Source organism: Plectropomus leopardus, chromosome 24 (genome assembly GCF_008729295.1).
Source record: "Plectropomus leopardus isolate mb chromosome 24, YSFRI_Pleo_2.0, whole genome shotgun sequence".
NCBI classification, from domain to species: domain Eukaryota; kingdom Metazoa; phylum Chordata; class Actinopteri; order Perciformes; family Serranidae; genus Plectropomus; species Plectropomus leopardus.
In genome coordinates, this window is record NC_056486.1 from 4250574 (window position 1) to 4266953 (window position 16380).

At 39.2% G+C, this 16380-nt stretch overlaps 1 protein-coding gene across 1 annotated transcript in view; it reads right to left on the bottom strand.

Moving 5' to 3' along the window:
- The window catches only part of LOC121962626 (neural cell adhesion molecule 2-like), a 337501-nt gene extending 323537 nt beyond the window's left edge, over positions 1 to 13964 (bottom strand). The window contains exon 1 of the mRNA XM_042512843.1: positions 13829 to 13964. Coding sequence (XP_042368777.1) covers positions 13829 to 13880 — 52 coding nt within the window. The 5' untranslated portion in view covers positions 13881 to 13964. The remainder of the gene's footprint in view (positions 1 to 13828) is intronic.
- Between the last annotated feature and the right edge of the window lie 2416 nt (positions 13965 to 16380).

A 16380-nucleotide genomic window follows, 5' to 3' on the forward strand; every position in this document is an offset into this window, starting at 1 on the left:
AAGGACTGGGACTGACACGTGAAGAAAACTTATTGCACCTGAAGTGCCAGCGCGTCAGAAAAAATCCGATCTAAGTAAAGATAAGACGGGTTCTTTAATTATTGAGAAACCCTTTGTGTATTCCCAGGGAGGCTCGCGTCCTTGGGAACTCTATGAAAGGTGGGCGGGAACACAACAATCCCCACAGTGCCCACTTTGGGAGTCTGCCCGCGAGGAATGATGGTAAAGTTGTGCAGACATACAAAGTAATTAAAAACACGCCTACAGTTTGCCTGGCGCACCTTATGAGTGCTTGCAAGACGATCATTACTACTTTGAGAGATAATAACACGCTTGACAGAACAACCCTGAAACAGCTTTGCTTGAGAAATTCCTCACGAAGGCATAAAATCCATCGGTGTGAACAACTATATGGAGCAGCGGAACAATCCAAGGGAAATAACCAGAGGTGGAAGACGTATTCAGGTCTTTTACCTAAGTAGAAGTACTAATACCACTTTGTAAAAATACTCTGTTATGAGTAAAAGTCCTAAACTGAAAACATTACTTAAGTAAACTTAAGTATAATAAGGAAAATGTACTTAAAATATGAAAAGCAAAAGTATCCAATGCCGACAAATCTTTAAAAACAAACAACAAAAAGAGCACACCCCAAAAAAACTCACTCAAAAAAAACAGAGAACCCCCCAAATTATAAAAAAAGGAAAAAAAACATTAAAAAATCCAAATTATAAAAAACAGAAAGAAGAAATAGAGGAAAACTGTTAATAATAAAATCTGAAAATTACAAACACTGAAAATAATAACCCTCCCAACTCAAAATAATCTAAAAACATAAAAAATAAACGTGTATCACAACAGTTTTCTGTGAATCATCTGATCGACTGTTGAAGCTACCTATATTAACCATTTGGTAGTTTTATTTATAACATAACATCATAATTAACAAACTCCTCATGCTTTTAATGCAAAAAATTTAATTTGTAAAGTAACTAAAGCTGTCAGATAAATGTAGTGAATTAAAATGTATTATATGTATTTCCCTCTGAAATGCAATGAGGTAAAAGTATAATATAGCACGACAATAAAATACTCAAGTACAAGTACCTCGAGTTCATACTTAAGTACTTGATTAAATGTACTTAGTTACATTCCACAACTGCAAATAACATATCTTGAAAAGCTTCCCACGTCGGGGAGAGCTGGGCATCTTCCCCCCACAGATGCTGATGATGAGACTCGTGTGGGAGGACCGCAGAACAGAGCGAGCACATGAAAAGAGGACGGAAATGAAAGGGGGGAGAAGAAGAAGGGGAGTCAAACGAGAAGAGATAGAAACAAAAATAAGCCGGGGCCCACATTGCATTAGGAGATTCCTTTTGAAGATTGCCTGGCATGGAGAGGCAATCAGGAGAGCAGAGACTGTTTGGCCTCACTGCGAGCTATTCTGCTGCGCCGCGACCACGTCTCAAGTGTCCGTCCCCCTCCCCCTAACCCTCCTTCTCCTCCTCCTCCTCCCCCCCCCCTCTCTCTCATCTATCACTCACTCTCATCTATTCCTCATCAAGCACTGCCTCCCATAAACAAGGATATTGGCCACCGGGCAAGAAATCTGAGAAGACGGATCCCTTTTCAAGATGGTCTCTGCATCATTTCCGAGCAGAACCAATCCCGCAAGTACGCTGGTGCCATCTTTAAGTGCCACTGGGAGGGGGTTAACCAAGGATACGGCCTCCACGTTGGAGCCGATGTGCCAGGCGCTCTTTAGGACCCCATTGTGAGGTGTGATTGGCAGCCACGTTGATCTCCTCAGGCGGGTCAGCGACGGGACCACATAGCTATTCACTCGAGAGTCCATCAATCACAATTTGGCTTAATTAACCAGCAGGAATGACAAGCCAAGGGCCCCACTGTCTGAATGGATGGATACAAGGAAATATGATAGATACAATACAACACAATACAGCGCGGGATAATTTAATACCGTAAAGCCCAGAGGAAAACTCAAGACTGCAAGGCCAGCAGAGAAAAGAATACAAAGCTGCCAAAGAAGAGGCCGCCTCACAACACTCAGTTAACTAACACAGTGTCGTTTTCAGCGTCATTTTACCCTGATTGTAGAGTGCCATTGATGCTGCTGATGTTATTATCTGAGCTTTGAAAAGGGTTCTTCTGGTGGCCAGGGGGTACAAGATGCTGACCGTGTCCTCATGACTTCTACAGTTATAGAGTGGCCAGAAAACGTCATCATCCCTCCTCTATTAATTCATTTCCTGTGACCTTCAAAAGTAAAAAAAAAAAAAAAAAAAAAAAAAACAGGGATCACATCTACAGCTTGAAAAAAAAATCAACAATCCTTGTGTTTAAAGAACTATGAATCGTGTTTTTATGGACGAGATTACCTCGAAGTGCTTTAAAAAGTACATTTGAACATTCAAATGAAATTCTGTGATCACTGGGGAAAATCCAGCTGCTGAGGGGGATCCTGTGATGTGATCTAAAGCTCCAAAACAAGCGACTAAATGAACATTGTGGTCAGACTGTTTTGTCAGCTGCTGTTTTGAAAGTGAAAACTGAACTGAGCATCTCAACCTTAAGGCCAACATGGCCAAGAAGACAAACTCAGACTCTAAAATTCAATCAACTCCATTAATTCAGGAAGACTGTGCAATACAATCAAGAGCTCCAGAACCAGCCCAGCAGCCAGATGAAAGGCTCGGCATTGAACGTTTCTGCATATGTCATATCAAAATGTATAAAGTGGCGTAGTATACTAGTAGTAGTAGTTTACTAATATTTTGCTGCATTTACACCTGGGATAGCACAAAAAGCAGTTGTTTTCACTGAGACACTGCTTCATTTTCAGCAGAATTGTGCCGAGAAAAGCTGCAATTTTTTACAGAAAAATCACTGATCCTGGCATGATAGCGCCTCCAAAAGCATTTGTTTTTTTCCAGAAATCACACTGTTTTCTGCCGGGATAGTGCCACAAAAAATGTTTTTGTTTATTTTACCAACTCATCGGTGCATTTCCTGTTGAGATAGTGCCATAAAAATCAGTTATTATTGACAGGGACATCGCTGCCCCTCCTGTCCAGACAGCGCCACGAAAAGTACTTGTGTTTTACCAAAACATTGCTGCATTTTCTGCGTGAATAGTGCTACTAAAACAGGGCATTTTAAGCCAAAACTAGTATTTTTCCTAACCATAACCAAGTGATTCACCGCAGCATTGTCAAAACATAAAGAAAAAGTTTCAAAATATCAACTACATGATTACATACAAATGTTACATATCTGTGGATTGCAAAAACGTACAATGCAAACTTTTATTCTGGCAACCCAGTTGCCAGAAAAGCTACTATATTGACCTCACAAGGCAATTGTTTGTTTTTTTATAACCAAATGTCTAAACACACACATCATTACAAAAAAATGCTTGAATAAACTTGTGTACAGTTTATAACAATATAAAACAGGAACTCTCCCATAAAATAGTAAATAAACCTAATGCAAAACTCAGACATTCAATGCTGGTTTTTGGTACTTGACAGTTTTTAAAACTCTGGGTTCAATAGCCAGCCCTACAAACTTTAAGACTCCAAGTCTTCTTCCTCACACTAAATTGCTTTTTTTTTCCAGCACAAGGTTTTCAGTCAGGCTCACAATCACATTTAGGATTGCTTAGTAAAAGGCCACTCCCTGGCTCGTCTCATCACATTGATAGGTGAGTCCAAAAGCCTGAACCACTCTCTCATTAGTGTCTGCTAGCCAGCACAGATACAATTAGCATTAGTTCCTTTCTCAATCACTGTGATGGACCGTGCAGACATTTCGGCAGCCTGTGTGGGCGAGCACTAACTAATGCTCCATCGACTCGGAGGCCCACATCCAGCAGAAGGAAGTTGGGAAATATTGTTCTTTGGCTGTCAATAGATGGCTCCTCTTCATTATGTGTCTCAGAGTAAGCACATTCACCTGTCTGTTCATCTGTCATCCAGCCACCACTTCCTGTCACCCGTCCGTGTCCGTCTTACTGCCTTCTGAGGACAAATTTCATCCGTCAGTGCGTTGGTAGCCCTCCACTACTGCTGCAGTGCATCAGACTGCTTTCATGAAAAAGCCCTTTTAATGATGAGTCATAAAAAGGTTTTATTATTTCTGTGTGTGCATCCGCTCTGCAACCTCTTACAGTAACAATTGCCGTATACCCAACCCAATTTTTCCAGCCCAATTTCAGCAAAGTTCTCCTGTACTTTTGGAAAACTTTGATTTTATTCTTAAAAGGTCATACTCAAGTTTTTGCATGTTTAACCCTTTGAAGTAAACTGATCTGAGCTTGATGTCTTTCATAAACATGGGAAGAAGGCAGTGAGCAACAAAATAAGAAATGACCCAAAAGAACAAGAAAGTATCTGAAAACTGCAAAAAGAAAAATAATTTTAAAAAAAAAGTAAAATAAAAAAATAATAATAATAGTAACAATAATACAAGAAAATATGACAAGGAAATTACCTGGAAAAAGGGCTTTAAAAATGTGTGATAATTCTGTGACAAAATTTTAAATATGTAATTATGATTTTAAAAAAAAACGTTTCCCCAGCATTTCAAGATGTTGAAATGCTAAACATTCATACTGCATTGTGTCTGTGACACAGGGAGCGATTCTTAAGATTGGTATGTCATTGCTTGTCTTTTAAAAGCTAGTATAAATGCACATAACATAATAAACAAAGTGTTTTCTTTCTTTTTTTACATGAGCCAAAACCGCTGCTTTTGCCAAAGAATGAATACAGTTGAATGAATAAATGAATCAGAATATTAGAATATATCAGGAAGTTACAGGTGAATGAGCTCAGAGTTCTGACAAACAACATTCACACATCATAACAGAATATATGTACATATACCTGTCATGATGACTACTTCTACTGGAAGATATATTGTCCCAGATACAATATCCAGGGCTCTCAGGGGCCCAGTGATAAGCAGGGTTAAACAATGGGCATGAGTGGAAGTTGAGGAGCTGTTGGCCCCATAACTGCACATACGGGACACCACTGATGTCTGAGAATGGAGTCATGGTAATATATGAGGAAAAATGGATAGAAAAAAAATTGCAAATAGTCCATATTCAACACAAAACCAATATTCTCTGTAGACTGTACCACAAAAATATTGTCAAAAAAATGGTAAATCAACTGCCATTTTTGAAAACTAAAGTTACAATTTTGCTGCAATTAAGTAATTATTGTAATTTTCAGACTAGTTTATGCCACTGACATAACAATAAGGTAAAGTAAGGTAAGGTAATTTAAGGTAAGGTAAGGTAAGGTAAGGTAATTTAAGGTGAGGTAATTTGAAGATACTGTGAATGGCAGCATTTATGGTTGCCTCAATCAAACTCTGAGAGTATAAAAGAAATCGATACCAAGCTTGTGTTCATGCAAGTTTCCTCACATCACATTTAACACGTCTGATAGCTCACCCTACGAACCTAGACAAAACATGAATATCTACTTTCAAACTATATTCTTGAATGAATGACAAAATACAGAAAAAAGTATTTCATTATTGATTTCAAGAATAGACATTGGCAACACATTAAGCGCATAGTTTTCCATGTCAGCATAAACGGAACATTTTGCTTTCAAATATTCGGTAAAAACTAAACAAACAAAACAAAAAAATCTCATTTCTTTAGTCTGTGAACAACAGTAATCGGTAGCAAATGTGACATCAGCCATAACTGTCGTTGCCATTGTATGACAACATTTTGTCAACAAGTGAGAGTATTGCTGTTATCATAATATGATTCTTTTCTTATCATGTTAAAAATGATTCCTGTAGTATAATGAACAATATGATATGACACAATCTTCCTATGAACTCTAAAAGGCTACAAATTTAAATTTTTTTGCCTCAAAACTATTTTTAAAAATCCTATGAGACGATGGGTTACGTCACCAGCTCTACATCACTGTTTTTTAAAGCCTAACCGCAACAACAGACAGTCTGCAACAATTTAATTTACTTTATGTCTGCATTATGTCATAGAAAACGTCCTCTACAATTCATATTGCGCATATGATTTACGTCAGCCCACTGTAAAGAAACCTCAAGGCTTCACTCAGTGCAGTTATTAATACGGCCTAAGTGGGTCAGCAGAAACTGGAGTGGTCCTGAATCTCTCCTGCCATTTCCCTGATCCCTCTGTTCTTCATTTAATCATGCCTGCCGGTGCCCAAACCCAAAAGTAAGCCCCGGACCAACAGTGCTGCGTCCCATGAGAGCATCAGACTGTGAGCTGCGCGTGAAAAAGGTGCAGAAATAAAGTGACTTCCCCTCCGTCCATCTGTCAGTCAGCCAGTGTGCCCACTGATTCTGTTGTCACCCTGGCATCCCGGCTCTGCCTATTAGCCTGCTAGTTAGATTGGCATTTAGACTGGCAGCACACATATACACAGGAGCCAAAGGGTGTCCTGCTTGGCGAGCACCAGACTGATGTAAAACAGTAGACAAACCCACAAGAGCGCACAGCAACATGCAGCAGCTGCCTCCTCCAATCACGTCACTCTGGCCTAATTTGATTCCATCTCGACAGGATTCAATTACATTTTATTAATTTTGGCACAGTGCGACTCCATAGAGTTTGATTCAATCTCTAGCAATGCAATTTAACTAGATGCAATCAGATTCACTTGAATTGAATGAATTTTTAAATATAATCTCTTCTTCCCTCTGTATAAATCCTCTCACTGCACGCTCTATCCTTCCCAATTCCCCCTTTTTGGGATTCAGAATATAGAATATAATGAGCCACGCCAAACTCTTCCTACAAGAGGACCCCGACTGCTTAGTGTATCTACATTTTCTTGGCTTCTGGTTGGGAGAGACTCCCCGAGGAGAACATTAGTCACTTCCAGGATAATAATTGGTAATTTGAGTGAAAATAGACCGAGGTTGGCAGAGGGCATTATTGAACATGCTGCTGTTTTTGCTCCACACAGCACAAAATAACTGAAGGTTTTTCAAAAACCAAATGCCAAATGCTCACCGACTGGAGCCTTTTTACTTGGGAATGTCACCGCTCTTCTCGGCACGTCTGCGATAGTATTGCCTGAGTCACTCAAAAGCCAAACATGTGTCATTAAGCACAATGCATCTTTAAATAAGTATGAATATATTTGCAACACAGTTCTGTTAATCCCTGATACTAATCCTGTTAACTGAGCTGAGAGACGATGTCTGCACAGCTTGTACACACAGCCTCCTCAGCTACCCTTGAGCAAGGCAGTTTGTTTCTGTCAAGGTACTGCTCTGTTACTGACCGCTCAACTTCATCAAGTACGTCCATGGATTGATTATGAGACAACGGTCGATTTTTGTTGGTGTTTTATGTCTCTTTGTAGTCATCTATGTATCTTTGTAGTAGTTTTATGTCTTTCTCAAGGCATTTTATGTCTCCTTGCAGTCATTTAATTTCTTTGTAGTCATTTTAAGTCTCTTAGTAGGCGCTTCATCTCTTTTATATTTGTTTAATGTCCCATTTGAAGTTATTTTGTGTCTCCTTGTAGTTACTTTATTTTTAGTCATGTTGTGTCTCTTTGTAGTCCTTTTATATCTTTGTAGTCATTATGTGTCTCCTTGTAGATGTTTTGTGTCTCTTTGTATCTTTTGTAGCCTTTGAAGGTAATAAGTCTCTTTGCAATTGTTGTATGTCTCTTTGTATTATTTTGTGTCTCTCTGTAGTCATTTCATACCTCTTTTTTAAGGTCTCTTGTCTCATTGTGGTCATTTGTGTCTCTTTGTAGTTGTTTCTCCCCTTGTGGCCATTTTTTGTGACATTGTAGGCATTATGTGTCTCCTTTAAGTGATTTTTTGGTAGTTCGCTGTCTCTTTGAGGTCTCTATAGTCGCTCAGTGTCTCTTTGCAGGTTTTCTGTGTCACTCTAAACATTTTGTGTCTATTTGTGGATGTTTTGAGTCTCTTTAAAGGCATTATGTCTCCCTTTTGAGCCCCTTTACATTAATTTTTGTCTCTTAAAAGTCTCTTTGCTGCCTTTTTAAGTCTCTCTGTGTCTCCTCACAGTTCTTTGTTTGTTCCTTTGGGGTCATTTTATGTCTCTTTGCAGCCATTCAATTAACTCTCAAACAAGAAACACTATTAGTCACTTCAAACAGAGACTGTAGTCTAGATATGCAGCGATCCATCTGTGGTCATACACTGATGTTTCGGTTATTTATATACATAAATATACATTAATTTCCTGGAGCTGCTGAAACTTGGCATTTGGTCAAAGTTTGAGTCACACGGTGTACTCTTTCATAATTTAGTAGTTCCAGAGTCTTTGAGTTTGGAAATAGACTGGAACATATTTAGGTAGGAGTTAACAAAATATGTCATATCACAAAAAGACTGCTCATTTCCTTTTGGTCTTTTTCTGCCATTTTATTCTCAGCAAGCTGACAACAACCGTGCAGCACGGCACAGACGCTTGGCAGTGCTTTCCTCATGCATCCAGGTGTTGAGAATACAACACTCCTGCTGTCTTATATACGGTGTACAAATTCAAAGCTAAGGCCTGAGCGCTAAAGGGCACACACGAGAAATCAAAAGCTTGCAGGCAAATAAACAGCATATCCATAACACCGAGATTGCCCTTTGTACAATTCAGAGGCCTGCTGACTCCAGTCGTTCCTTAAATTGATTTCTCATATGCGGCTGCCTCGGGGGGGCGATTCCATTTTCATATATACACTGGCTTTCTATACGTATGCTCTCCGTCCTAGTCTATTAATCAAATAATGCAATCAATTTTACCTTGCAGGACTACGACACAGGCCATTTCTTTTGTGAACAGCTTTGCATGTCTTTAATGGGAGTTTGTGACCGGTGTTGCATGATGTTAAGAACTGTTGCAGTGTCAAGTTATCAGCACGGGAAGAGATATGAGCAGAAACATTTAGAGCACAGATTTTGCATGAAAAAAGGTTCCCCACTGTAAAATCTGACAAGTTGATCTTAATTTAAGAAATCCGATTGACTTGAAAAGGTAAGTAAATATTACTATTCTTACATTATTTTTACTTTGCATCTATCAATAAGGTTTACTTGAAACTTTGTTGTATTTACTTTATTTTGTGAAGTCAACTCAGAAACGACGGGTGAAATTAACTTTTCATTTCTCAGTGATAGCAGCTTAATCAAACCAAGTTAGTCTGACGTAACTCAACAACTGTTTACTCTGTAGTATTTAGGAAACTGATTGTGTTTGATGAATAAAGTAAGTTCAACACAAAATTATCGGTTTGCAGGATTATTTTAAGAAAACATTCTGAGCATTTACTTATTTATTTGTTCATATTCTATGTTTCTAATATTTGTTTTTTTATTTTAAGTAACAGTGCTGTTTGGGTTTTTTTTCCAGCGCAACAAAATTATGCAATCAAAACAAATTCACTTTAAAGCGTTACAAAAAGTCTTTAAAAGAAAGAAATATTCAGATGAAATCTTTCTCTTTGACTTAAGATTTCTACAGGAGTCCACGTCACGTTGTTTTATCACAAATATCAACACTCATCAACCTTCAGTCAACTTGCAAAATACATAAACCTGTTCAGTTAAGTGCAACTGACTTTGTTTACTTAAAAACTTAAATTGTTAGAACAAGTTAAATTCACTTGTCAAATTTAGGGTGCAACACAACATTAAGTAAATACTACTAAAGTTTAAAGAATTACGTATTACATATACATAAATTAAACTTTTATTTGCTTACCTTTAATCAAGGCAAACAATTTTCTATTTTTATTAAAGTTGGATCAGCTTGTGAGTTTACCATACTGAAGGACTAGTGGTGTGAATTTCTGAAAACAGAAAAATCTGCACGTCCCTTATAAATATTCACGCTGTGATTCATTTTTTTGTAGATTCAATACAGCGCGTATGTGCGGGTAAGTGTGTATGCTCGCTCATGTGAGCATGTACACAAACCAGAGCTACAAGATGTAAGCAAACCTCGTGCTTAAGCTGCGGCTCAGGGTGCGATGAGAGACACTTAAGCACAGGGGCATAAATCTTTTAAACCCTGAGCCACTGACATTTCCCCCCAGAGATACAGCAAAATATCTTAATTACGCCACTTAACATCACATCGGCAAGTCCCGGGTGAGCCCAAGCAAGCATATAATTCATTGTACGAAGCATCAGTAAAAGCCAAATACATAAACCTTCAAGGATGCATACTCAATGCAGGGTAGACGGTGAGCTGGGACTTCAAAAGCAAATGTTTTCCTTCAGGAGCCAAGGGGAGGGTGAGGGGAGGATATCTGCGGAGTTAGAGCCGGGCACCTCGCTGACTCCTGTCAGAAACTCAACCTGCCGTCGTGAATTGGCGAAAGCCAGTAAAATCCTGGTTCTAGTTCTTGCACTGGTGGTTCGGTGTCTGCTCCAAGGCCCCAACAGTGATAAAAGACTGATGAGTTGAACAGCTCCTACCCTTCATCTCAGAGCTTGTTATTCACATTACAGCAGGTTCCCTGCATCGTCTAATAGGTCAATTTGCGCGGACTTTGCTATCATGAAAAAGCATGATACGAATGTAAATTGGTTGGTAGGGTGATGTAATTCCACTGCAACAAAGGGAAAGTAACAAAGCAATGAATATTCCAGTTAAGGCTTAAGAACAGTATAGTCTCTTTGTTTTACCTCAGAGGGATTAACAGTAATAATAAATGAAAACACAGCGCTCCGAATGTATCATCCTCCTCATCCTCCACTTTATCAGAACAGAAGTTTCTAGCAGTCTTTTTGATTGAAATGCCAATAGTCCTTCCAAATGTTGAGGATAATCAAACTATGTGTGAAAATCTTTATATTGAGGGTTTGATGTAGGCACAGATGTTGACAGTCAGCTCTGCCAAATAAGGGCTACATTTGAGTCTTGTGTCTGTTTCGCAAGTCTTGGTAGTGCTTTTTGTGGGTGACGTTAAATAGCAAGTGGCTGCAAGTCACTCATGAGGGATGAGGACATCAACTCACCAGCCTGTGAACTCTCTTCCTGCCAACTTTTAGCTATCTGGATGCCACCAAAGATCCACAGCAGGAACAGGACAGCACCTCATATTCCCACCGTCACACCAGCCATTATTCACTGCAAACGCCGCCTCTCCTTCTCTCAACAAAATCCTCTGTTCTGTCACATCGCAACATCGTACAGCAGCTACTATCGATAAAGAAAAAGCCACTAAGAGGCTCAGCGGACTTGTAACTGTGACTCTTTCAAAGAAAATCATGCCAAAGTCCAGAGATGCTGTTTGCGGTGGCTATTAACAAAAGACTGGCAACTGGAATAACTGAAGCAAATGGGACGAAACGTGATTCCAACAGTCCATGAACTGGTAAATAATGTGTAAAAACTACCCCTCTGTGTGTGAACAAAACAATGTGTGCAGCCCAAACAAACAATAAACAACAGAGGTTAAACCACATAGTGACTCCTCTGTAGAGAAAAAGAGTCACCTGGTTAAATGACACTGTTTAGGATTCAGCCAAAGGATATTACAGTTCCTGAAACTGATGAGGTGCAGAGGTTGTCCACTTGAATTTCCAACGTCTGTACAAAAGTTAGCTGCGAGCTAATTAGGTCAAAGTTTTCAAATGTAAACATCAATAAACACCAAGGAAAAAAATGTAGAGGAATGGACACCAGCTGAACTAGCATGCTGCGAGCCAATGTACCAAATTTCACATTTTTTCCATAACTTTTCAAGGACCCATAATAGTAACTTTTTGTCCAGTGTCTTTCAAACATATCAGATTCAAAGATAATTTCAACAAGCTGACGTACATGTAGGGAGACACAGAACACAGGGAGAAAATGAAGAAACATACATGACGAAATATCACACAGACACATATTAAAGCTACATACACAACTACAGAATGTCTTTGCCAATATGATACTGTACGTGGAAGATTATCTATGGAAGATTACTATAATATTTTCATGACACTCAACAAACTAGCATGACTTTTCCCAAACTTTCAATGATTTTTCCTAATGCCATGACTTTTCCATGCCTGGAAATTGTGATTTCATGACTGTGGGAACCCTGTAAATCACTCCACAATCAGAAACTATGGATTTCTAGAACCATCCAGACACTTTCTAGACATGTGGTGTCTTCTTGAAGTCATGTTTGACTTTCCAACAAGAAATTTGCTACTGTTTTCATGCCACAAAACATGCCGCCAAAACAAACACATTAATCCGTGTGGGCTCCCATTTGACGCAATTTGGTCTCAAAAATCTCCACATGGCATAATTTCTCCTAGTTTTTACTTTATATCGCATGCAACTTTCCTCTGTACAAGTGTTAAAATTATACATTCCTCATGTCAGAGGGACCTGCTATTAAAATTCATAGCCATTCTACAGCTCCTCAAACGGAAGTTATGTACAGCATACTAAAGTATAGCAAACATTTATATAAGACTCTCCATTTTTGCTTTGAAGACAATTATAACCCCCCTCAGAGACCCCTTTAACCCCCACTTTAACACACACTCCCCTGAAGGACCCGAGTAAAGCAGTCTGAGATGTAACACAACCAGTGGCTTCACTCTTGGCACCACTTTGCAGCGCTCTACCCCCACCTGCCGTTGTGCGCCAGGAACCCAGTGTGGCCACACTGCAAAAAATGTCCATCTAAATAAAAAGAAAATTAAAAAAAAAAAACTCCCCTTTTTTGTTTTCTTTTAACAAGTTGAGAAATGTCACCAAGGGTAAAATATAAGAATGCAAATTAACTCGTAGTATCGAAAAAGAAACATTAAATGCGTGCATACTGGCAAGAAAGGAGATAAAATAATCTCATCCTCCAAGCAAATCTTTATTTCGCCTCAAGAAATGGATTATTGCTGAATCTGAAGCTACAGGAGTTGGGTATTTTTCGCAGTGCACGCCCGCGGTGACACGGCGACGCGCTTCACTGACCACTTACATACACAAGAAAAAAAGGGGGGGGCACAGGCGACTCTGCATTCAATCAGTGCTTTTTAGCACCACTCACTCAGGTTACATCTTTATTCCCCCTCTGCGCGTACAATCACACACACACATGCGGGCGCGCGCACACACAGAAGCATCGCCCCTCCAGACCAGGTGCGCCATGCAACCCAATTAACGCTCAAGTGTCACTCTGCTGTCACTAATGCGGCTCATATTTCCAAACTTTCCGAGCCATTCCAGACTGTGAGACCGCATCACGGGCCCGGTGTTATCACCCACCGCCTGCGCGCGAGACGCAGACTCACCGTGCAACCTACAGTATCATTATACAGTGAAGTGGACTTGAGAGTAAAGCAAGAAAGGCGGTGGTCATATGATTCACAATGAAGTTGGGAGACATCATCCATTTTTACGATCTTTGCAAATAAGATCCATGCACCCAAACTACGCAGCGCCCTAAAGGCTTCTCATAAAGATAAGAAATAACTAAACAACCATGGTAAACCATGCAAATATATGGAGATAACAGTTTGTGTCCGGGGAGTACAGAGTGTGTACCTCAACAGCTCACCCACCCTAAAAAAAGGACCCCATCATAATCCCCCTTTTCAGTAAGAAAGCATTCTGGCCCCTGCAAGACGTGCTTCAACTACAAAATAACGTCCAGTTAAACAATCCAGCCCTCTCTCTCTCAAACACTCTCACTCTATCTCTCTCTGCCTCTCTGCCTGCTGCAGATCACGATAGCAAACACAACTTGTCCACAAAGTCACCAAGCTCGAGGGTTTCACACACACACGCAGGAGTCCCTACCTTGGCTGCCGCAGACGAGCACCCCGAGGAGATGGACGAGTTTGAGCATCATTTTCGGGCACGTTTCGGGCTGCCGGACGCTGCTTTGAGCTGCTGTAAAAATCGACAAGGGCGACACACACGCTCGGCTCCGTTCATCCGCCGTCTTGGGCTCCGCTGGCGACTGATCTGCCTCAGCTCCTTCCTTCCCTTCCTTCCTATACGCGCGCTCCCGCTCCGACGCTCGTTCACCGCGCGTTGCTCTGCGCTGAGGAGACCCCCCCTCCGAGCATCACTTCTCTCCAACCTCACTGCTGGGAGCTGTTGATGAAAAGTAGACAAGAAGCCAAAAATGTTTATGTTTTTCAAGACTTTATTAGGTTTATTCAAAACATGTTGTAAAGTTGGGAGGAGAGGATTTTAAGGAAAAGAAAATATCTCCAGAAATACAGTTGCCTTTTAGCAGGGGTGTAGCCAATATTTGTAGGTCCCTCCCAGCTGTGGGCCCCTAGAATCCACCACCTTTACTTTAAGTAAGAAAGTAAGAAAAATATCTCTCCCATGTGAATAATACAGATAATGTGGGGTCAACTTTCCCCTTGACCCCTCTCATGCTGTTCTCAGACACCTCTCATAAGTATTTAAACCTCTGAACCCTATGCAAAATGGTTTTATTTCTTTCCAAAAAATAAAAAATCTAAATAAATAAATAAAAAAGAAGCAATGAGAAAATTGCAAATTCCAAATTGCAAAAAAATAAAAATAAAAAAAATAGCACATTTACATTTTACATTGATTTTATATTATCTTTTCAAATTTTAGTTGTTTTTTTTACTTGCCTTTATCTTTCCTTTTTTATATAATATTCAGGTAATTTTTTTTCACTAACTTCTTGCTAATTTTGGATCATCTCTCCCCAAGCTGCTCAGTGCCTCCTTCCCATGTTTTTGAAAGAAATCAAGGCAATTTGCCCAGGATTCAAATGGTTAAATCAACAGGTCTCATGCAAGAGGTGTTATTCTATACAAAATTTCTCATCCTTTTATTCTAAGATGTTTGCTCATAAAAGAGTTCCAATTCAAAATACCAAAACTCTTTTAACTAAACAAATGTGTCAAAAATTGCTTAAAAGACGATATCTCTAAAAAGAAAATCATATCTCTAGAAAAACAGTTGCTGGTTAGCAGAGGCGTCGCCAATGTATGTGGGTCCCTCCCAGCTGTGGACCCCGAGAATGAGATTTGACTATTAGCATAATCTTTGTCCCTAAAATTGCCCTACAAGGTTAACATTTTCATCATTTATGGGCAAGCTTTATTCCTAAAAATATTACCAAAGAGTGAAAACAAAGATCTCAAAACTAACAAGTTTGTTAATCGAGTGCTCCAGGAGTGAATCCTTAAACCTGGTCATGAGTTAGCATTTTTGTACTCAGTGTTTTTTTGTTTGTTTTTTTGTTTTTTAAATGGCTTGAGAATAATGTGTGTAATAAACACAAGCTTAAGAGTTACTTTTGGCTTGAAGAAATTGTTTTTTTCACAATTTTTAGACATTTTAAGGTACTAAACAATTATTCTTGAAAATGATCGGCACTCTAATCGCTGATGAATATAAACATTAGTTGCAGCCCGATTTGTCAATAACAAATACAAAACAGTGTCATTGGCTGTTTTTCATTGGTGAGGTTTTGCTAAGGTGCCAAAACAGCTTTCATTATGTACGGCTGTGGCTATTTGTCGCGACCGCTACACCAGGTGTTTTTGCAAACCATCATTGCAGTACAAACGAAAGATGATCAATTATTCATTATTAGGGCTCAATTCAGGATAACATTAGATGATCATTAACAGGGAGATGAAGGCTCAGATGTAAATAAAAATTATGAAATCCATCCCTTATAAATAATTTAAAATCAAATTTATAAATGTGCCTTTGACCAACATTTTTACTGAACGCAAGAAGAATAAAATCACAATTTCAGCTTATATTTAATCTCCTCCTAATCACATCACCTGCAGATATTTCAGCTAAAAACATGCACATGCCTGGTCTAAAGTATGCTTGAGGTGTGCACATGGTGGTGGTTTATGTGTGGGAAAAGGCACATGCAGAATGTTTGTTTTTCCCTGGTGTTTCTGACATGTTCTGGCCTAATTCTGTCCTTTAATCACAGCACTCTCACCCAGACATTTAATAAAATGCACAATAGTTGAATTGTAGTTAAGTTAATGTAGTACTATCAAATTTTGAAATTTTGACCTTTAATTACAACTCCCATCGGTATCATTTTTTTTTATCTGAACACAGTAGCGCAACATCCCTCCAAATGTTGTCGAAACTTAAGCCTTTTTGTCACAGATGTCATTTTAAAATTAAACATAACCTTTAATGCCTCCAAAGGCCAGAGCAGTGTGCTGAAATGTGTCAAAAGTTATATTAAAAATGACCATGTACTGTAGCAGTACTTTCCTGTCAGATTTTATAAACATGATTTTCTGCAGTTGAAAAACTTTGATAAATCGTCTGTATGTTGCCTTTCTTGCACCAAACAGGAGATAAATAAAGTTATATAT